This window comes from Zosterops lateralis (assembly GCF_965231275.1).
Source record: "Zosterops lateralis genome assembly, chromosome: 6".
Lineage (NCBI taxonomy): Eukaryota > Metazoa > Chordata > Aves > Passeriformes > Zosteropidae > Zosterops > Zosterops lateralis.
Window position 1 is genome coordinate 5,420,713 of NC_139761.1, and position 23,045 is coordinate 5,443,757.

Here is a 23,045-nt window from a genome sequence, read left to right on the forward strand (position 1 = left end):
CAGCTCCGGCGCCATCCCCGGCGGCACGGCTGGGAGCGGGGCGGGCGGCCCGCAGGGAGGGGAGGAGATGGATGGGGATGGGGAGAAGGGGAAGGGGGGAGCGATCCCGCCGGGATGCGGAGCCCCCTGCGCAGCCCCTGCATTGCAGCGCCCGCTGAGGGTGGCGGTGTCCCCGCAGCCCCCCGGGCACGGCGGGAGGAGGGTGAGCACCGGGGTCTGGGCCTGCCTCAGGTAGGAGCAGCAGCTTTCCCTTTCTCCCTGCCCCCCTCCTTTCCTCGCTCAGAGTTCATTTAATAAAGGCTATAAACAGCCTCCTCTCCCATCGCCACCCAAACGCTCGGGGCACGGCACTGACTGGGAAAAAAAAAGAAAAAAAAAAAAAAAGAAAAAAAAAACCCAACAACCCAACAAATATCTGTTTATAAAGCACCCCACCCCGGCGAGGGTCGGAGCATCAAGCGCTCTCCAGATAGTGACATTGTGATGCGGCGGGCGGCTTTCCCTCGCCAACGCCTTTCGGGCGTTTAAAGTTTGTCAGAGATTTCGGTGCCTTTGAAAACAATGCTCAGCGAGCAAAGGTTGTGCTGACGATCCGCGATCTGTCACGGCCTGCGTGGTAAAAGTCCGGGGAAGGAAATGCTGTCCTCGGTGAGAAAGTTGTGCGGTGATGTGCTGGGTAAAATTGGGCTTGCGTGCGAAATGCCAGGGGTTCTGAGCGGATGTCTAACCTTTTTGTTATATTAGATCGTGTTCTGGTAGCTGTGATACAACGTTAAGGCAGGCTGGAGGTTGACAGTTTTAGGAGAATTGATTTTTGCAGACATCTGTTGGATATGTGTTTGTATTTATTTGGTACGATTAAAATATTTCTTAAGTCTTGCCGTGTGGATGGCAAAATTTTGTGGTTACAGAACTGATGTTTAAGTTTACAGTAGCACTTGGGAAGAACTAAATTTTTTTTGAGCTGTACCTTCTGTCAAATGGGAAAGTGCTGTGCGTTGGAGTGGTCTCTGTGGTAACCTTAAGGTTTAAGGTCCTTAGGGTATTTTATCCAAAGGAAAATTTAATTTTTTTTAAGCAGAAGACAGTTGTAGATCACAAGAGCAGGAGCCGGAAAGAATGTGATATGTTTTCCTTAGATTGTGAATTTAGCATCAGAGTAAAGAGAATCCATTAATAAATTAGAAGTTCTAACTCTTGTGATTCTAGGAAATGCATTTCCAGATATGAGCCCTTGTAAGACTTTCCTGAGCTGTTTCAGTGATTAAGTGGCTGAAGCAGGTTTTGTGAAGTCCTGATGGAATTAAGGCTGAATGGCCACTGTTACTCAGGACCCCGAGTGAGTTGCCAAATGACCAAGAATTGTGCAATTTCTAGCCACGTTTCTTCTCTGATAACTTCCCATCTGTTGCTATTCATAGTTTCTTGTATGAATTACATCAGAGAGAACGTGGGCTGGGGGAGTTCTGCACTCTACCTGTGCAAAGGGAAGGTGTTAAAGGACAGCAGCTTGGGTTGGTGCACCAGCATTGGCTGCTCCTGAAGTTTTCACTCCCAGGCCTTTCTGGGTCTTCCTTTTGTATGTGAGATTGAGCTAAAAGACTTGCTGATGCATCGTGCCCATTTTCCTCACAGAGATCTGTGATAAAATCCTCGGATAAACACGGAGAGAGTTTCTCTGTCCTCACACTCTCACCTGGCATAGCCATGTTTTTCTCCTGGGCAGGGCCTAGCTCTGGTTTACAGGTTTAGTCCTCTGCTTGGTGGTTGTCAGGTAAATCTCTCCCCTGGAGGTACAGTAGAAAACTATACCTGTTTTCCAAGTATTTCCCTTAACTGTCTCTAGGTAGGCTTGGGATACTTTTGTTGAAAGCGAGGAGAGATGGAAATGCCAAATGACTGGTGAAGCTTGCAGGTCCAAACAAGCAGAACTCACTCAGAGCAATTTGAATTAAAGCAGAATACTAAAAAGTTGTTGGGGTTTTTTTGGTGGTTTTTTTTGGTGTTTTTTTTTTTTTTTTTTTTTTTTTTTTTTTTTTTTTTTCCCTTTAAAATCGAGCTTGTTGTTTCTTATCTGGAGTGCAGCTTATACAGTGGAGTTGAGTCATTCTTGCTGAGATAGCATTTTGAGAACTGTTGTTAAAATGCTTAGATATTTAACTCTGGCACAGTATAATTTGCAAACTTATGTAACTGGTATGTTTTTGAATGCAGCTGTCAATAAGAGATCTTATTGCACTTTTCATTTTTAGTGGAACTAGGGAATGTAAAGCAGCTGCTTTTGACCAAGATGACCTAAATATAAATAATTTAAGAATAGGATATTTCTTACTAAAATGTGGACATTTCAATGGGCTTAATTTTCACGTGTTCAGGTCTGTTCTGATGTACAAAATACTTACGTAATTGGCCGAGCAGAACAGCATTGCAATTGAGTGATGGAATGATGCAGGTTGTGCTGATAAATAAACAAGTTTTAGAATGGGAAGTATTGTAAAATAACTGTTTGCATTTTGCCTCTGCAAACCAGGGACATTTTAAAGACTCGAGCAGTAATAATGTTTGAAGTCAAGACTATAGTTGTTTATCATAGTTAAACCTTAGCCAAACTGCATTTATTCTTACTATGGCATGTGGACCTTTTGTAATTTTTGCTCCTCTTTTCTCATAAATCATACTTGAGTTCTAGTTTTTTGTAAAAAAAATTATGTATCTTCTGTTCCTTTCTAAATGATGCAACTTGTAATCTCATTTGTTCTTTTGGAAATTAATCTCTTTTTGGATAACACTCGGTTGCTGAACTCTTTACTGATCTCTGTCGTTTTAATCGCATGATCCAAATTTCAGTTTAGAGTACTGGGATAAGAAATAAACTTCGATAACATTTACACATGCTTAATACAATCCTCTTCATTGAATGAATGGCAAATGCAAAGTATCAAGTCTGTGTATACAATATAATCCCTGAAAAAATGACAGTGTGCTTAGGATATTTAGAAGATCCTGGGAATGTGCATAAATGTACATTTTATGGCATTTTATGTACATTCCATTCACCAGAGCTAAAAGATATTTTTAAAGGAGGATTCATACATTGAGCCATGATGTGGAGATAACATTTTCTACTTGTAGCTTTTTCATGTTGCTCTCTGTCTGCAAAAAAACAGTTTAGCATTTATTAAGATTTAATATTTCTAGAGTAAATCACTTGACTCTTAAGACTGGGAAGAATGTTTAGACCAAGGGAATTGTAATCAGGGCAGGAGGAGAAAGCAAGTGTGATACCATGGGAGTGAATGGGCTGATTTTTGTTCCTGGGTAGAGGCAGTAACTGCTGGGTGGGTGTTACTGGTGTTAAACCACTGCTGCAAGGTCTCCTTTTCTCTATTTGTCTGCTAAACTCTGCTCTGTGTTAAACCACAGACCGAGTTACAGATTTGTCAAGTTGCTATCTTTTCTCTTATTTATTTTGTTTGTGTTTCAACACAAATACCAGTATAATTCACTAATGGATATTTCAGCTGCCTGTTGGAGTCTACAGAACAGAGTGTGTTTATAAATAAATGAAACAGTTGCTCAGATTTTTTTTAACAGCTCTTCTCAAAAGGTGTTTACATGTGACTGAAACAACAGAATAAGAACTTTTTTCAGTGACAGTTCCAATGAAGTACACTTGTACTGTTTAGAGTGTAAACTTTATAGCAATATATATCTATGTTTATCCAAAGAGCATCTTAGAGTGCTGCAAAGGAAAAAGCAAAACTGACTAACCATGTTTCAGTATTGAAATGTAGAGAAATAAAGTTTACAGAGGGAGGAAAAAGTACATTAGCCTCTTCATTGTTAACAGGTTAATTCTCAAAAGTAAGAATACTGTAGTAGATAAAAAGGCCTCTAAAGTCTTCTAAGATACCAATTTACAAACCCAACAAACTCAAGTGTTGCATGACTTGTATTTTGATAGCTGCAGTTTAAATAAAGCAAAGCACTTCAGTGTGCTTATGGTGATAGGCCGTGTGCAGCTGAATTATTTGGGACTACTCTGATTTGTGATGTTGCTCTCATCTTAAATGCCTTGCTGGATTGTGACCTAGAGAATGAAATGTTCTCTCATGTTTGGGTCTCTGCTGTAACTTGAAGGATTTTCTGTATCTGTGTGTGCAATTCATTTTTACTGCCAACAGTCCTTGTCATCTGAAATTCGAATGTGGCCTGTATTCTTCTTGACCATATTGTCATAGCTATTTGTCCATTAACTTCTGTGGTATTTTTTTTCATTAGAAATGCCCTAAAATGCAGTAGCCACGAGAACTGTGTAAACTGTGCCTGAGCTCTTTGTGTTTGGAGATGAGTTTAAGGAATTCTCCAGCTGTTAAGTAAAACCCAGGCTTTGGAAAGGAGTGCAGAATGTGGAAAAATGTGGGCGGTTAAGCAGCTAGCATTAAATTGTAGGAAAATTTAATGAAGAAAGACTCAGTTGCTGTCAGTAAATAATTTTCTAGTTCCCTCAGTCAATTACAGCAAGTATTTGGACAGACCCTTGTTAAAAATCAACTGCTGCTGCTCTCTGTAAAAAAACATTCTGAGGCTGCAGAGCAAGGCCCTGTAAGCTTAGGAAATGCTGGCATTAGCACTGCTGTGACTTTGGAATAACAGGTGAATTTATGAATTGACAATGACCTCATTAAGTGACCAGAATGTTTAGAGCTGTCCTGAACTCTGGTTTGGAGTGAGAGGAGCACCTTTACTGCCTTGTTTATCATGGGGAAATCACCTCTTTGCTGGTAGTGATAGAAGTGAACTTGGCAATCAATGTGCCCCTCAGAGGAAAGCCTTCTGTCCTGAAAGCTCCTGTCTGCATAAAAGGCTAAGAATAATAGAGTTGTTTTTCTCATTGGTTTCTTTTTTATATTTTTTATGTAGTCTTGTGTAGGGTGAAAAATCTGTTTTACTGCAGCAGTCATCATCCTCTGTCCTTGTTCTTTTAATGAGATAGGAATGCTGGGGACATGAGGGCAAAATAGCTTTGTAAATAAAAGCTCTGTGTGTGTACAAATGAGCAAACTCCAGCTTTTCCTAAGCTTTGAGGATTTGACTTCCAGGTCTTAATGTGCTTCTGGCATAGTTTTGATGTCATTTCCTTGCAAGCAAAGCCAGGTTCCAGCTGTAACTTCAGAACATTTCCTATTTTATTGCCATTTTGTTCCCGTGGGTAGTCATCAGGTTTCAGGTCTCCCCTGTATGCTGCTTTTTCTGTATCCTCACCAGAATAGTGTTAATGTTGCTCAGATTAGAACCCCACAAAAGTTTTCATGTAAAGTGAAGGGTCTGGGGAATTGCTTTTGTATTATTTCATAATATTGAGTGCTTGACTAAACAGGAAGTTTTGGGGCCTTCATGCAAACATCATCTTCTAATTATTGGGCACACACATACTGATTGTGTTTTCTCAAAATAGTTTATTTTTATTTTGCTCCCAGGCTCTATCTGTATAAGCTTTATTTTCACTTGGGTTTCATTCTGTCATATTGTTAAAATAAATTGCTCATAAGACAAACCATAAACAGTTGGCTGGTGCTTCTTGTTGAAGTTAGGAAGATCTGAAGTCTGAAAGCTTTAAATAATTAGTTTTTAAAAAGAGCAGTGACATTGATGAGTAACTAGAAACAGAGAGGGGGAATTACAGAGCAGATAGAGGGATGATTCCATGTGTTCCATTTAATTGAAATATATAGGATTGTATTAACTAAATTTTTAAGATGTTTATGGTGAGGTTATCAGTGAAACAATACAATATGGGGATGGTGGGGTTCTGTAAGAATTTGGATACATTACCACAGGCAACAAGCAATATCAACTGTTAAAAAAATGGCAGTTTCCTGAATTGAGAGTGACTATGAGTGTCAGTTTTTCCCCATATTTCAGGAATAGTTCAGTTAATACAGGCGCTGTTTTGTTGATTTTAAAATTTTTGTTATTCGAGCCTCCCTTTGTTTTTGGAGTCTCAACGAATAATCCCCTCGGGACCTTTTTCCATGGAGCATCTTTTTCCTGGTTTATTTTAACACTTAGCTAAAACACTGACAAAGACAAATTGGCAGTGGCTGGACTTCACTCCAGTTGCATTTGAACAACCAGAACAGTTGTGGACAAAAGCCATTCTGGTCTAGAGGCTTCACCCAATATCTTCACTCTTTTGGGTAGGGGCAGCAGGGGCCAGGACTCCCCAGTTGTCTTGATTTTTCTGACTAGGTTTAGCTGAACTTAATAAAAGAAGTAAATGCTTTTTATTTGGTTAGGTTTGGGTTTGTTTTTTTTTTTTTCTTTGATACAGAAATGGCAGTGGAATTATGCGAGCCTTCCTCTAAAGAAAACATTCTTCTGTGAATCTTTAACTTTTTTTTTTTTTTTTTTTTTTTTTTTTTTTTTTTTTTTTGGTGGCAGTTATTGTTTGATTGATAAAACTGTCAGTGAATGAAGATATTGAAGTTTCAAGCTGTAAATAAGAGGGGGAAAAAAGAAATTTAGAGAAAAAGGGGGTTGAAGCTATTATTTGAATTATTTGATGTGTTCAGATTTGTTGAATTCTTGCTCTCTAAGTGGCTTGTACTCAAATAGGAATTTTCAGTTCGGCCCACAATGTTTAGGAATGGGGAAATGATCTGCTGTGATGAGAAATGACAGTGGCAGAGCACTCGTGGTATTACAAATACTGGAAAAATTTGTAATTCAGCTTTTATGACTTACTATAGCTCCATTCTTCTGGGTTGTCTCTTTCTGTTTCCTTTTCACCCATGTTTTCTTTGTGGTGAAACTGTTGCTGTGTGGGGTTCTGTTGGAATGGCTGTGCAGCACTGTGTACTCCTTCTGTCATGAGCAGCTTGGTTGGAATCCTTAAATTCACTTGTTTGCCTTCCTCTTTCAAAAAATTTGAATCTCATTGCATCTCATTGATATATAAACTGAAGCAAGGCCTTTCTTTTCTCCCAAATTCTGTCTCCACACACTGCAGCTTCCTTGGATCTTCCAGTCCTTTTTTTTTCTGTTGCTTCAATGGGGCTCAGAATTTTGGCTGGAACCTGCAGGAATTTCTGCACTGTTAACAAAGCAGTTGTCTGAGCTTTTTGTCTAAAATGGGTGTCTTTTGTTTATCTTCCAACACTCCTTAGTAAGAAATCTTTGGAAAATGAAGTATAACCAGAAAGGTGCTGAACTCAGCACCAGCATGAGCATGTTTTCTGCTTATTAATACTTTCAAGCAAGGACCTTGGTGTTTTCATTCTCATGTTGTTCAGACAGCAGAACATGATTTTATGCAGAGCTACCTCATTGATTTTCATCATTCCTGGTAGTGCCATTTTGGTTGTCTGCATAGTTTTTCATAGTCTTTGGGCTGCTCATACTTTGATGCTGTTGTGGTTTTTTCTCTTACGCCTTCCCACTTCTCATTTGTAGTGCAGATATTTAGAAAGAAGTGAGAATTCTGTCTGGGCCAAGAAATGCTCATTTAATCGTGTTCTGAGAATGCCAGTCATGTTAGGATCCTGATGAGTGACTGGCACTTGTGGATGCAAGTTGTATTTCCTCTCAGAATCAATGTAGTTATTTTTCATTCCCAGCAGGGATCTTGGTAATTCTGGAAAGAACTTAGTTTCTTCCATAACTGACCAGATTGCAAAATTAACTCCATAAAGAATTCTTGGAAACTACATCACCATCTTTCAAACTTCTGAAGGAACAGTTTATTAGAGGTGAATTACCTATTTCAATGTCCGGGGCTTCCTTTTGCAAAAAATCAGATTACACATGTCTCTGCTGGAGAGAGTTTGAACCTCAGCCAAAACACACTCATAATGAGAACCTTCTCATTTAACCTTGGAACAGGTTTAGTTGTCTGCAGGAAAGGTAGGTAGGTAGGTAGGAGCAGAAAATAATGTTTTAAGAAGAAGCTGAAACATGTTGTTGGAGGGAGGGTGTTAACTTAGAAATGGTTACCTTCTGTGTTCCAGAAGGCTTTAATAATCCTCTTCTAAATCCTACCTGCCCTGCCATAAACACCACGTGGGATAAAATATTTTGCTGCTTAGTACAAGGAGGAATTTGGAAAGGGCTGTCAGCTCCTAGCAAGGAGAAGGGATTTTTAGCAGAAGTTATGTTAAAAAAAAACAACTCTCTGAACAACTTAGCCCAGTGAAATGGCAGTGCCTGTGGACCAGCCGTTCAGAGCTCATAGGTGTTTGTATCAGAGGTGCAGTGATTTAGCATTTTCTGCTGTGCTGTGCAGTTGTAATAGGCATCACTGTTGCATATTAATTACTGGGAGAGAGGGAGGGTAAGTTGGGGAAGTTTGGAACAGTTCAGACTTTCCTTCATACACACAGAGTTATTAACTTGCTTCCTCTGTTTTTTTGTTTTGTTTTATTTTGGGTTTTGTCTGCTGCAAGCCATACCTCCTACATCTATCCTAAACCAAAAGTTCTTAATGTTATTAGAAATTTTCTTACCTATATGGGTAGTTTATGTTCTTCCTTTTGCAATTGTCTGACTGAAATATAACTCAGACTACAGTTGTATCCCCAATAAATAAATGTTCTGGTGGGGAAATGGGTTAGTCTGTGTTTATTGAAAGAGCCCCACTTCTGAATTTTATTTCTTTTACTTCTTTTTCATAAACAGTTCACGTCTCGTAGCCGGCCGTGTATTCCTGTGTCTGAAAGTACAAATTCAGAAACATCAACTGTAATTTTTTGGTGTTTTATTGATGTTTGGAACCCTGAGTGCCAGAACTCAGTCATATAGCCTCCAATAGTTTTTAAATAGTTTCATTGGCAAGGAGCTTTTTCATGACTTCATTCAGCCCATGACTGTGGTGTAATTATGTCTCCTCATCTGCGTGTTCTGTTTTATTTTAGTCATTCTTCCGATCCCTGGGATGTTCTCTGACATGTTGTTTGTTAAAATTAATTGATTCGGGGCATCCAGTATGTGCTGTCAGTGTTTCATTCAAGAGGCTGTAACTTGTGAAAATGTTTCCACGTTTGCACAATTACATGCTGTCTGCTACTGCATCCAGCCTGCTTAAGGCAGAGGGGAAAAAGTGCTGCAGATCAGGCTGGAGCTGAAGTGAACAAACACCCTTTTTCTAGTCACTAGCAGTCTGTATAATTTGGTGACTTGCTCTGTGTCCTGTAGTTCAAGTAAAGGTTGTAATCTTTCTCTGTGGTCCTCATTACAACACACGGGGTGTAATGTCACTGAGAGAGAATTGTTCCAGGAAATTGGAGTGTGGGGGTATTTCTCAGCTTAGTTAGAACAAGTGCCTGTGACTTCAGTGTGGTTCATGTAAGCAGCTTATCCTAGAGGAATGAATACAACTTGAGCATTGTTTAAAAAGGATTATTAATTTACATATTGTTCAAGTGAAAGTTTTAGATGGGGGTGATTAGTTTTCTCGGACAAAACGATCAAATCTTTGTCCAGATTCCTTGGAAAAATCAATTTGTATTTCTGTAGGGATATGTGGAGTTGCATTAACTCTCCTTTAGGGACAATTTTGGGCTTATCTTCATTTGAACCTTGAGGCAAATGAACAAGCAAATAGCAAACCAGTAAAACTTATTTTCCCGTGTAGCAGAAAGCATTACAGTTGTGCTGCCTGGATAGCACAATTTGAGGAACAAATGAAGGGGCAAAGAGATTTCATGCATTCCAGTGATGTATCTGTGGTTGTCCATGGTTGTCCATGGCCTGGTATACTAATTACCCTCCTTTTTTCTTTGCCACTCTGTTCTCCAGTTGCATCTACTTTCAAGGAGTTTAGCTACTGACTCTTTGGCATGCTCCATTCATTATTTCAGTTTTGTTTCTAATGCTGCAGTCCTTTGAATTTTGCCACTCTTGTGTTTTATCCAAGCTCTTGTTATTTGTGTTGATCTTTCTAGGCCGTGTACAGTATTCTTACTTTTTTCTGTCTGAGTTTTCTGTGCACTTGCTGGAGAGGCTGTCCTTCAGTTTGACCTCCACAGAATCAGTGTTTCAGAAATCGTGTTAAAAATGCACTTGTAGATGCAGAGCTGCACCCCCTGCACGTTCATTTCTGTTCACAGGGGTCCATTTTCACATCTAGTTTTGTTCAGATGCCTCTCTGTTCTTCAGAGCCAAAATCCCAGAAACTTTGACTACAAGAAGCTTTTCTCTTTTAGGATCTAAAACTAATGGAAGTCACTGGTACAGAAATGGTGAGCCAAGAATCATCTTAGACTAAAATTGAAGCTTGTTTGGCTGATGGTTGTGTGGTTATAGCACCAGGTGACGTGTGAGAGTCACAATTATGAAGACAATGTTGCACCTCTGACCTTTTTACCAGTTCCTTACAGTACTGTTCAGAATGGTCCTTCTTTAAGGAAAAAAAAAAAAAAAAAGTGGTGTATGTTTGCTACCAAACTTCATTATTAAAGTGCCTTTTCTCTTACTTTGCCTTTAATAAGAAGAGGAAGAATGTCTGTCTCCTTCAGTATATAAGTGCAAAATTCAAGCATCCCAAAAGTTGAGTTTTTTACTTCCTTGAGTAAAGGACTGGTTCTGTCTCCTGCCATGAGACTGCAGTTTTCTGACATGACTGTAGAAATGTGTGACTGGATTAAGGTAGTAAAATTATTTGGAGAATAAAAATCATCAAATGAGGGCTCCTCTTAAGAAAGAAGACTAAAGGCATAAAGAGGAGCCGAGTTAAGCCACGTTCAGGATCTGTTTTGTGTATTGCACCCATTGCACGAAGCCTGTTCTGGGTCTGTGTTTTTACATAACAAAGTCATGCTGTAACTTGGGCACTTGCACTGCTATAAGTTAATCAGATTTGCATACAGAGTAATGTGCTTAACCAAAGGTGTCATTCCAACTCAGTCACTGTAGTGCACAAAGCACCTCATCAAAGGATGACAAATGTGCTCATAATTTAGATAGACACCGGTGTTTGAAAGATGTTTCCGTAGATATGGACTCAAAAACAGGTCTAAAAGGTATTTTTAGTAGGAGGGAGGCATGGCTTTCTTATATCAGCATTTCTCTGTGTGTGTCCATCCCTTCTTGTAAAACTAAGAATCTTTTTGTTCACAGCTAAGACTCTTGAAATTCTTCAGATTTTAACTACATATTAAGGGTATGGGGGAAGAAGTAGCAGGTAATCTCCATCAGACTTCACAGGTTGGTCAGTTTTAACTGAAATTTTTGAAATTCTGGAAAAAACCTGGTCTGGCACGTTCATCCTATCCACAAGTAAACAATGCTTTTTCTGCAGATACAGTGAGGATTTTGAAAACCTGGCCTATTCTCCTGCAGGTTTAGACTGCTATTCTGGCCAAAGTCTGGTTAGCTGGAGTGTGGCAGGGAAGACAAGTGTTACTGCAGTTTCCAGAGGGGGATCACTTCATCCTGTGGGCAATTTCTGAAGGAGTTGTTCCATGGCCACATTGTGGTTTTCCTTTTGCCTGGCTGTGTTCTCATCCCTGGTGGGCAACTCTCACCCCTGAGGAATCCTGGATCAACATCTCACCTACAAAGTTTAGCTTAAAAGACCACCAGCTTTCAGGTTGCCTTTCTGGGAAGGGATAAGGCAATTTGGTATTTAAATGGAGAGTGATTTGTTAACGTAGAAGGTGTGCTGGCAGTTCTGTAGTTGCTAGAACTTCACTCAGACTGTCTGTATGTATTTCTAATTTACATGGTAAACTACTGAGCAGAACAAACAGTTTACAAAGCACAGCTCTGAATGTTGTGTACATACTAAGGTGAGAGATTAGAAGAAAAATGGTCCTTATTAGTCAAGATTTCAACAGTGTTTGTGGTCAGTGGAACTGTATCCTGTTCTTAATGTTTTATTTTAAATAGAAATAATGTCAGATATCTTACAAAAGTATATTTGTCAGGGCAGTTTCTGCTTTTTGAGCTCTAAATTAAGGTGAAAAAGTTGAATGTCCGCATTCTGTTTAATGATCTCCTCAACAAAGAGAACATTCAGCATTAGACTCTTGCTCCTATCATAGAATGAATAAAAAGTCTTATTCAGCAAAATAATTTCCCATGTGATTTATAGCAGCATTCTGTAATTATTTTGATCACTCTGACTTCACTAGAGTTGCATGTGAAGATAAAAAAGTCTTAAGTCATATTTTTTTCCTAGCAACTGCAGTAATGTGAACCTCCTGCATGTGCTTGGGACACAAGACACACACCATGCAACACTCTGTTTTGTTGGTTAGTTACAGCCTGCTTGGGCATCAATATTTTTGTGTTCACTTGAGAAGAGCCAGAACTGCAGAGCAGGGTTTGAGGTGAGGGGAGGCAGAGGTGAATCACTGCTGCCATCCCCATACAGCTGAAGTATGTGTTTTGTTTTTGTTAACAAAGCCTGTGAGCCAAAGAGTGCATAACCAGTCCCCGTGCCTCACATTTGAATCACTGTTGTGGTGAGATCAAATATAAACATTTCTCGACTGTTTATTCTAACACAGATGTTTCAGAAAGGTTGACAGTGGCTGGAAAGAGACAGTGTGAAGAGCTTTGTTGGATACATGGTGTCACTAATGGCTGGTGCTGTGTTGTGATAAAAGCATGTTATAAAAACGTGATGTTGTCACTTAGAAAATGGGTCAAATATATCCCATGGTCAAGTTAAACATTTCTAAAACCCCCTGATGTACTGATTTTTCTGCTGGTGCAGCTATTAGTTGGGGCCTCAGGTAAAATCTCTTTCTGAGGTTCTTTTCACAGCTAATTTTTGTCCACAGTCTTCAAATAGAAGAGCTCATAGTTTTGTTCCATTACCTTGTATTGTATAACAGTGATTTGCAGACTCTTTGATGCTTCTCTAGGCATAATTTGCAAGTATGCAAAATGTGTGACCTATTTTGTACGATTTTTTAATAATGAATGCACAAATAAAGCCATGTGGATTAGAAGGGTGGGTTGGATGGTTAGGGTGTGAAAACCATGAAGATAAACCAGTCAGTTTACACTGCCTGCAAATACAACTCTTATTCTCTTCAGCATGAATATTTGCTGTATCACATCCCAAGGAGGAGGTGAAGGAGGAGAGGGTGTGCAGTGCATGGGTCTGGCATGAATCTTGATTCACACAATTATTTCCAAACAGATTTCCTCAGACTCATCAGGGGCAGTTGTCTTTCAGTGAAGCATGAATACATGAGGGTTTTAAGTAAATCTGCAGCACAGACATCTGAGAAGCTGCTGCGTAATTTAACCGAAAATCTAAGGATGAGCTTTCACAAGATGGCTGAGCCAAACTAATGGTTTGCTGCTGCCTAAAGGGACAGCTGCTCTGTTCCTTCCCAGTCCTGCTGCTAGTTTATCCAGTGTTGCTTTTTCCTTTATGCAGACTCTGGCATCCTTTTGGTCATTCTTATAATTTCTCTCTTAAAAACCCCTCAAATAACAGCCAAACCCCAAAAACCCTGAAACCTCCTTCTTGAAAAAAAAACCAAAACCTCATCAGTTTGCTTTCATTTCCCCATCACTACCAGAAAAGCAGTGTTAGCAAGAATTTGTGGCCAGCAGGTAGGGATCTAGGGAATGCCAGTGTCCTGGAAACATTGAACTCTTTCATGGCTCAGTAGTTGCAGAGAACAGCCATTCAGATGTGTGCCAGTTAACAAGTCCTCTTTGAAACTGATTTCATACATAGTTCTATTAGAGGCTTTTGTCAGAACCATGAATGACAGTGAATATAAATTTTTCAAGTAAAACAGCTGAAAATACAAAAATATGAAAAGTGCAGTTCAGCCAGTAATAGTGTCCTTGTTTAAATTAGATGAAAGCAATGCAAATTCAACTGGAGACACAGAAAAATCAGCTTTTATAGCTGTGTATTTTGGTCATCCTAACATTACTCGTACCATTATTTAACATCTTCCAAAAGGATTTATAAACAAGACGTGTAAGTAACATCTTAATAATCCCTTTTTATTTTTTTTTTTTTTCTTCTTTCCCCTTTGTAGAACTGAGGGCAGGTCACCATGGGAGCATTTTTAGACAAGCCAAAGATGGAGAAGCATAATGCCCAGGGGCAGGGGAACGGGCTGCGTTACGGTCTGAGCAGCATGCAAGGCTGGCGCGTGGAAATGGAGGACGCACACACGGCCGTCATCGGTTTGCCAAACGGACTGGATGGATGGTCCTTTTTTGCTGTCTATGATGGGCACGCTGGATCACAGGTTGCCAAGTACTGCTGTGAGCATTTATTAGATCACATCACGAGCAACCAGGATTTTAAAGGGCCAGATGGGCCACCATCTGTGGAAAGTGTAAAGAGCGGCATCAGAACAGGTTTTCTGCAAATTGATGAACACATGAGAGTCATCTCGGAGAAGAAGCACGGCGCAGACAGAAGTGGGTCAACAGCTGTGGGTGTCATGATTTCTCCCCAACACACGTACTTCATCAACTGTGGAGACTCGAGAGGTTTGCTCTGTCGAAACAGGAAGGTTCACTTCTTCACACAGGATCACAAACCAAGTAACCCGCTGGAGAAGGAGCGAATACAGAATGCGGGTGGCTCCGTAATGATTCAGCGTGTGAATGGCTCCCTTGCTGTTTCAAGGGCACTTGGGGACTTTGATTACAAATGTGTCCATGGGAAAGGTCCTACAGAACAGCTGGTCTCACCCGAGCCTGAAGTTTATGAAATTGAGAGATCAGAAGAAGATGATCAGTTCATCATCCTGGCTTGCGACGGTATCTGGGATGTTATGGGAAATGAAGAGCTGTGTGACTTTGTAAGATCCAGACTTGAAGTCACTGATGACCTTGAGAAAGTTTGCAATGAGATAGTTGACACCTGCTTGTACAAGGTAGCCAGACTTGAGAGAAGGAGTTTACTGTGTTTTCACTGTTAGAAGTTTATGAACAAGTTATTAATAACTTTGCTTCCAGTCTATAAATATTCACTGTTTTATGGTAACATGAGTTTGACAGTGATGTTTCCTAGAAAAATAGTGATAGAGGGGGAACTAACACACAACAGGAACATTGTTCCTCTGGGTGGTTTTGGTTCATCAAGAGGTCATAATCATGTACAGATACACTGTGACCAGTGGAAAAGTAGAAGGTAATGGGAATTCATGGGTAAGCTAAAGACAGTAAATAGGCCTTTTCTATTTCATAACATACTTTACAAAACCTTAACTCTTAAGACTTAATCAGGCTAGAGAGTATTTTTCTCCTTTGTAATCTTCCCCTGCCTTCTTGGGCACACAGTAGTAACATTACTGTCATAATTACATCAAGATAAATGCAGAGTCAATAAACCTTGATTTCATACTTTGAAGACCTAGCTTCCTAAGTAGTTTTTTTTTTGTTTGTTTAATTACTGTATTTCTTATTCACTGTTGTGTGATGCAGCTCTGAAACCAGCTCAAGTAGAAGACCAGGCTATTTGGGTTAACAAAACTCTGTAACTTTGTCTGCATTAACTTCTACTTTGTATTAACAAGTTGCACTGTGATGCAGTTACTGAGTTTCATAGCTTGATATTTATTTTGCAAAGGCAAACTGGAAGTCATAGAGTGAAAAAGACTTTTCTCTAAAGAAACAAGGCAACATCACTGCTCCTCCCACATGCCTAACAGATCATTGTTTCCCATCTGGAAAATTGTAATTGCTGTCCAACACCTTGGCAGATTAATAATGGTTATATTTTTGTTTGGTAATGCTAACAACAAATACCAGGAAAGGAACAGTGGCTTGTGGATGCTGTAAACTTTGCAGGAGGCAACTGTCAGCACCTCCCATACTGTTATACTATACAACATATACTGTTGTTCTGCACACTGGGTTGTTCTTGATCTTGCTGACATCAGTGGAGTTAATTAGTGTTAAAAGTTAAGCCTATGTGGATGCATGTTTGTAGGCCAAAGCACGAGGGTATTAAAAGTAAACCAAACATTTTGCATAAGCACAAAGTGTTTGTATTTTTAAATATTGAAGTATTGGGATTCTTTTATTTGGAGTTTTAAATGTAAACACTTTTTGCACTGGGTATCTTACAGCTGGTTTTCTAACAAATTTTCTTCCTTGCAACATTTCTTGTTTTAAATGAGAAGGAAAAGAAAAAGCCTAATAGCTGTGATTTTTTGGTGGAAGCACTGTCTGAACTCAGCACCTTCCTGATTAGTGCTTTTGAGCAGTAATGGTTTTGTTCACCCATTCCCAAAATGATTGGTTGGTACTTAAAACAAGATAGAACACAACTTTGTAATTATACATCACTCATTAGTAATGTCAGTTTTCAGATGACAATGGGGTGTCTGTAACTGGCTCCAGGTAGTCTTCAGACCATAAAAGAGGAAAAAGCAATTACTTAATTGTTGAACTGAATGAATGGGCCTGGAATTCTGTAAGGGGTACAGAAAGATTAATTCTAATGATAATATTAGTCCATAATAGTGAAAGTTGGATTCTGATACTATATGATTTGTGAATTTCTGTGTTTAAAATGCTTTGATTTGTGTTTAGCCTGGTGTGTCTACATTTCTCAAATCATTTTTTCTTTTCCACCAGGGAAGTCGAGACAACATGAGTGTGATATTGATCTGTTTTCCGAATGCACCAAAGGTATCACCAGAGGCGGTGAAAAGAGAGGCAGAGTTGGACAAGTACCTGGAAAGCAGAGTAGAAGGTGGATCATTTAAAAAAAAATAAGTAACTTTGTTTCTAAACAGACCCCTGGCCCCCCTTCCCCTTCCAACAACTAAACCCTTAACACGTACAGGCTTTTTATAGACCTTCAAGTGCCATTGGCCATCCTGTGTACCTCTGAAAAAGGCACTCATATATGTCCTGAAAAAGTTCTGCCATGAAAATGCAGCAGCCTGTAGCCCTGAAAATTACTCAGGATGGCAGAGAATTCATTTATGCTCAGTGTTCTTCCTGAGTCTGTTGACAACACTAACTTCAGACCAGTGACTCCTGGTTCCTGTTACATGGAGTTAAATGAAATAATCAGAATATCTTACAAAGTGTCTATGGAGATGGTAATTTGAGTGCCATTTTTCCATGTAGTTAAGTACAAATCAGTTAGCTGTAATATTTTATTATCCAGTAATAGTAGGATTACAACTTGATTACTGTAATCTTTAACACCTGCTTACATATTTACTTATTTGAAAGTATGTCAGAAATTTGTCAAAGCTAATCTTTAAGCATTCATGACAAAATCTGGGAACTCATCTTACTCTGACAGTAGCTTAAAAATTTTTCTTTAAATTTGTATTTCAGTAGGTCTTAAAACTTTAAACTGAAATTGTGAGTCTGGGGCTTTTTTGGATCACATAAAAATATTTGAAATCAATTCAATGCAAATAATTTCTGATTAAAACTGCATTTATAGTGCCTTTTGATATTTAAAACCAACTACAGCTTGGAGTTTGTTTCTGAAATCTAAGACATGCTGTATGCATTATTTGCATAGGTTCAGTCTATTTTTGAAGTGGACTCCTCTATATGTTACAAGTCTAGTTATGTGTGTGTATACTCCCAAGGATCCTTAACAGCACACAGGGCACGACAGGCAGAGCTCTCCACAGCTATGGTAGCAGTCATTAGCAAGTTAGAGGAGTACATGATGCACTTTTCTCCTCCTTAACTTGCATGAAGGTAACACAGTGCAGCTCCAGAAATTTCCCAGAGAACTTGCCTGCATGGGATTTGTGGGCTCACACAAATCCATGTGCCATTTTTAAAGCACTTACAACCTCGTGTAGGTGCTCCTGCAGAAAGTGCTACGTTTTTCCAAGGCCTCGCTCGGCAGGTCTTGGCAAACTGCATCTGTTCTGCCTCTGAACAAATGGCCAGGCAGACAGTTGTGTATTTGAATCTCCATCCTTGCCTGAGAGGAGAGGTTGGTGCACAGTCAGTGCTGGTGTGAATCTCCCTGACAGGAACATCCCAGCGCAGTCACACTGCGGGAGGGAAGTGTCAGATGGCTCCCCCTGCGCGGAGCGGGTTTGCACCAGGCGAGTGAGGAGCTCGCTGTGTGTGCCCACCCACAGACTGGGTGAGGAACAAGTGTGCTGTACATTCACACATTGATTCACAGCGTGCTGACTCTCCTTATCTGGGCAAGTGCAGCCTCCTTATCTCAGATATTGTGTCTGAATTCAGACAAACCCGTGACCTAGAATATGAAAATGCAATGAAGCCAAGGCTGCATCTTCAGCTGGCTTCATCCTACCCCAGGAATATTATAGTGAGGAGAGCTGGCATTTTTGTACAGCTGCTTCATTTTATAAAGGAAGAGCCTAAACACTGGACCTGCATGTGATTATGGTACATACAAGGAATTTGGCTGCTGGTACTTTGCATTTATACAAATAGGAAATTTGCAGGAATGAGCAAAGTGTGATAATTGCATAGAGGCAGAAGGATTCTGTATGTAGTTATAAAGCACTTTAATATTAATTTAATGAGATGATGTCTGAACAACTTGAGGAAATATATTATACTTCCCCTCAAGGGTCTCTGCTTAATTTTTAGAGTTATCCTCAATCTTTTGTCTATTGTTGCACAAAAATATTATTTAAATTAATGAATATTTAGTAAACACTACTTAACCCAGCAGTGATTTGTATCAGCTGTTTGCAGAATTTGGCCTTTTAGAACTTATGCATGAGGAAAATTGAAAGGCCTGAAGTGAAGCAGAATTTCAAGAACAGGAGTTGATAACTTTGTTATGTTTAACTTAATTGCTGTGCCGTTGCATTGTTTGTGAAGTAAATGGATCATACCTTATTGACTAGTAAGGTAGGACTGCTGCAGCATCTGAAACATTATACACTACAGTGAGTAATCTTGCTCTTATCTTAGGATACTATAAGAGTGGCAGTGCTTAACTTTAAAAGTCTGATTTTTGGCTGAAGGAACTAAAAAATATAAAGAGTACTTTTAGAATGATCTTACTAATCTGTATTATCAATTTAAATTTAAAATTCATTAAAATGGAAACTTGGTCAAAATGCATATTACGTATTTTTATGCACTTCGGTACTCAGTGAAGTCCAACAAGTAATGGGAGTCAATCCTTTCTCATGTGCATTTTTTTCCTGGTTGTATTTTTATCCCCTCGGCCCAGAATATACCTTTATACTGCTAAAAACTAGTGCAAATTTTAAGACTGAATAGGATTTAATAATGATGGTCATCTTGAATAAGGAGAGATGATTCAGATTTTAAAAAATGTAGAAACTTTTCTACTTACTATGTCACTGAAGACTCTCCTGATGTGTTTGTGGTCCAGATTTGTAGCTGCAACAAATAATGGAAGAAGCAGCAAGTGTGGAGAAGCATCCTTGTGCCATTACTTGCAATAAATCAATGTTACTCCTAAAGTATCATGTGAACTTCATGGTGGAAGTAATCAGTCATTCCAAAATGTGTTGCTATGATTTGCACTAATATGTGTTATTGATGTGTTGACTCTAAAAAGAAACTTGTCTAAGCCTTTTTTTTTTTCTGTTCTCATTTTTTTTTACATAAAACCATTCCGTAATAGATAATCCCTGCAATATTTATACCTATGTAGAGATAAATAATTTTAAGTTAGCTGTTTTATGTTCCTTCCCTAATTTTCACATAAACAAAGTTCTGACTTTTTCCTTAAACTTTTGTATGGAATTCCCATTTTTGAATCCTTTATTTTAGGGTTGTAAGTACATTTTTCCAGTACTTGATGCCATGACAATGTGTAGAAGGTTTAAAAGCAAATTAAAGACTGGGGGGAGGGTTAAAGGTGTATTGAAACAAGATAATTCCAATAAATTAACCACAGCTAGCAGACCGACTTCCATTTGTTGTGTCTTCAGTGTTCATTCAGTCTGTATCTATAGTTTTATCAAAATATAAATGTATTCATTTAGTGGAGACTGTATGTTAAATGTACTGCAGTTACAGGTTGTGAAACTGTGTAGCATAGGTCAACTATAAATTCCTTATTTTTGTACAGCAGAACTTTAGCACTAGCACAATGTAGCATATTCTAGATGTTCAAAATTGCACAATAAAGGAACTTGGCAAACCAAATCTGAGATCTTGGCTTCTTATTCAGATTTAAGATTCATAGATTATATCTTTGCTAAATGGTAGATGGTTAAAATGAACTTTGGCTGTAGATTTTAAGGAAAATGGCGAGTTTTTGAGGTGTCTCTGGTGTGTGGTGTCATGTATCTAAAATTTAGGTCTTGAAGTAAACAGCTTAAAGCTTTGTGCTGCAGAGTTTGATGCTGGTTGAGGAGTAGGCAGTGTTTCCACTATACCTTGCAAATAATTTACACAGCCTGACTGCAAAACAGAGCTGATGGTTTTTGTAAACACACACAGCCCTGAAAACCATTACATACACAAAAAGTAATTCACAATTGTTGTTTTTTACGTTTTGTTTTAACTAAAAAATACTTGGATACGTGTTGGTTTTAAAAGCTTTCAATGTCCCTTATCTCAAAAATTATAAAATGGAAACTTGGTATGTTCTTCTGGAAATTTAGGGCAAAATCCTGAATGCTTGAGTATTTTTCAAAAGTGGTACTGATGAATTCCAACTACTTTCAAACTGTGTAAATGCTTTGTTACATGAAGACTAGTGTGCATGTACAAACATGCATGTCTAGGTGTGCACATATGTACAATTATTGTATGCATGTTGCAGTATTCACTTGAAGATGAACAGCACCAGGTCTTAATAATTCATGTGTTTTGCAATTTCTGAGAGCTCATGTTCACAGACAAATGAATGAGATGCATTTTTAAAAATGTTCTTGTTCTTTAAACTTCATAAAAATGCTATTTTAAGAGTGACTCTTCACGGGTGGTATGGTCTGAAATGTCTTGTATTCAAATAAAATTGTGTGCTTTTGACTTGAGGAGAAAAGTGAAAAAAGCAAACACAGAAAAAAAAAAAACAAAAAACAAACCTCCAAAAAAAAACCCCAAACCAATCAGGCCAAAGAATAAACTCAAAGAATGAATGTCTTGACAAATGTGGCTGGGGCTACAATACAGATTCTCTTCACCCAAAAGCTGGAGTGGATCAGCTTTAAGTTCCTGACCTGTATTTAAATATCTCCTGAGTTGAGACTGGAACTGTCAATTAGATGTGATGTCCCTGGCTTTTAATTTATGTGTAATAGTTCTTAAAATTTGCATGTTGCTGTAATGCAGTGAGGTACAAGTTTTGGTTAATACACATACAGCCATGGGAATTACTTCTGATATGTCTAACCTTTTATTTCTTAAAAATACTATGTTTTCTGTGATGGCAGTAGTATTTTATCTTGTGTTGCAGCGATAAAGCTGATGTTAATATCTGCCCCATGCCTTGGGAAGATATTACATCTTCTATCTAATGTATAGCAGGAAAGCCATTAAAGATTATTTTTTTTTTCCTCCACTGTTACTAGGTAGCTGTGTATTTCTAAAACCAAGTCAGCACTTTAACAGCAGTAAATCTGTCAAATCTGTTTCAGGTTTTTCCTTATGGAACCAAAGTTAACAATTACCATGTTGAGTACGGTCTGTCGCTTTTAATTATTTTTAATATTTTTTTTAATGTTAAGCTGCCTTTTTTTTTATAAAACTGAGTGTTTCAATCTTTATGAAGTTAAAATTTGGACTGCACTTACAAAAAAAGTACTTCTGATTCCCAGAGATCATAAAGAAGCAGGGTGAAGGAGTGCCAGACTTAGTCCACGTGATGCGTACGTTAGCAACTGAGAGCATCCCCAACCTCCCGCCGGGGGGGGAGTTGGCAAGCAAGTGAGTTCACATCAGTGTCCGTGTGGGGTTTGGTTTAAATCACTTTTTAAATGCAAGGCCACTCTTAAAAGTTGGGGGGCAGGGAGGGGAGGAAGGGCACACGACAAAAGGTGATGATCCGTTCTCCAGTTTTTATTACTCAGTTGTTCTGGGTGAAAAGGACGAGCTAAAGAATGGAGTTGGCTATGAATCATTGCAAAAATTAAATGTCAAACCGTAGTTTTGGGAAGGAATGAGGGGTTTTTAAGGGTGGCCTGAGTGTCTGTTTTTTGTAATTAACTGGGGTTTTCTGGGGGGATGTTACATTTGAACATGTGAAAGTAATGCCCTGACTTTAATTACTTGGATTGAAGTGTTACACACTTCAACAAGAAGTGATATGCATAAAATGTTTTGCTTGGCAACTTTCTTTTCTTGTCTGTAGCCATGTTGTAATTGCTTAAAAATTTGCTTTTGTTCCTCTCTGCTTGTGACAAATCTGAAAGTGAGATAGAAGTCTATCAGAAAAAAAAAAGTGGAAGTTAAATTTGTAGCTTTATATAACTGACTTTGTCCTTGAAGGGTTCAGTGGTGATGCTCTGTGGTTTCTCAAATATTTAGTCTTTAGGGAAGCAATGTGCTTAGCTTGTTTGCACCCCAAACCAAGTGCTTTTTGCTTCAAAAGATTCTTCATGAGCCTGTGCAGTGTTAAAATGGATTGGGCACATAAGATACAGAGGATCTTTAACCTTTCAAAATATGATTTTTGTATTGTTACACCAAAACGTCAGGACTTCAGGCATGTAATTGAATAAATTATAAATTAATAAACTGAATAAATTATAAAGTGATAACTATAAGGATGGCTTCTAGAAAACAATATTGTTCCTATAGGAACTGTTTGACTAGGAGAAGAGGAGATGGCAATTTAAAGTATAGTAGCATCTATTTAGGATGGGCTGCTGTAGTGTTGAAGTATGTGTGAGTCAGTTACTCATGAAATGCAGCATACAAATTGATTTTTCATAATCTCCTTTGGCTACAAGTAGCATCATGGTTGTGTAGAACTGCTGAAGTGATGTGACTTCAGTGGGATTTTGTGTCTCAGTGATGCTAGTTTGAATAGAGAAACATTGATTTAATTGGGTGTTGATGTGATTTAAAGCACTATTGCCAGTTTGGAAGGAAAATAATGCTTTCCAAGAAACCTGCCTGTATTTAGAATCAAAGATACCTATTTCTTAAAAGGT

At 38.7% G+C, this 23,045-nt stretch overlaps 1 protein-coding gene across 2 annotated transcripts in view; it reads left to right on the forward strand.

The window, feature by feature from the left end:
- PPM1A (protein phosphatase, Mg2+/Mn2+ dependent 1A) overlaps positions 1 to 23,045 on the forward strand; it is a 29,726-nt gene that overhangs the window by 946 nt on the left and 5,735 nt on the right. Inside the window, exons 1-4 of one of the 2 annotated variants that reach the window (XM_083863671.1) lie at positions 620 to 648; positions 14,013 to 14,864; positions 16,573 to 16,690; positions 21,708 to 21,816. In XM_083863671.1, the coding sequence (XP_083719797.1) occupies positions 14,031 to 14,864; positions 16,573 to 16,690; positions 21,708 to 21,816 (1,061 nt within the window). In that variant the 5' untranslated portion in view covers positions 620 to 648; positions 14,013 to 14,030. Of the gene's footprint in view, positions 1 to 619; positions 649 to 14,012; positions 14,865 to 16,572; positions 16,691 to 21,707; positions 21,817 to 23,045 lie in introns of those variants that run through there. The other variant, XM_083863670.1, reaches the window with a different exon arrangement.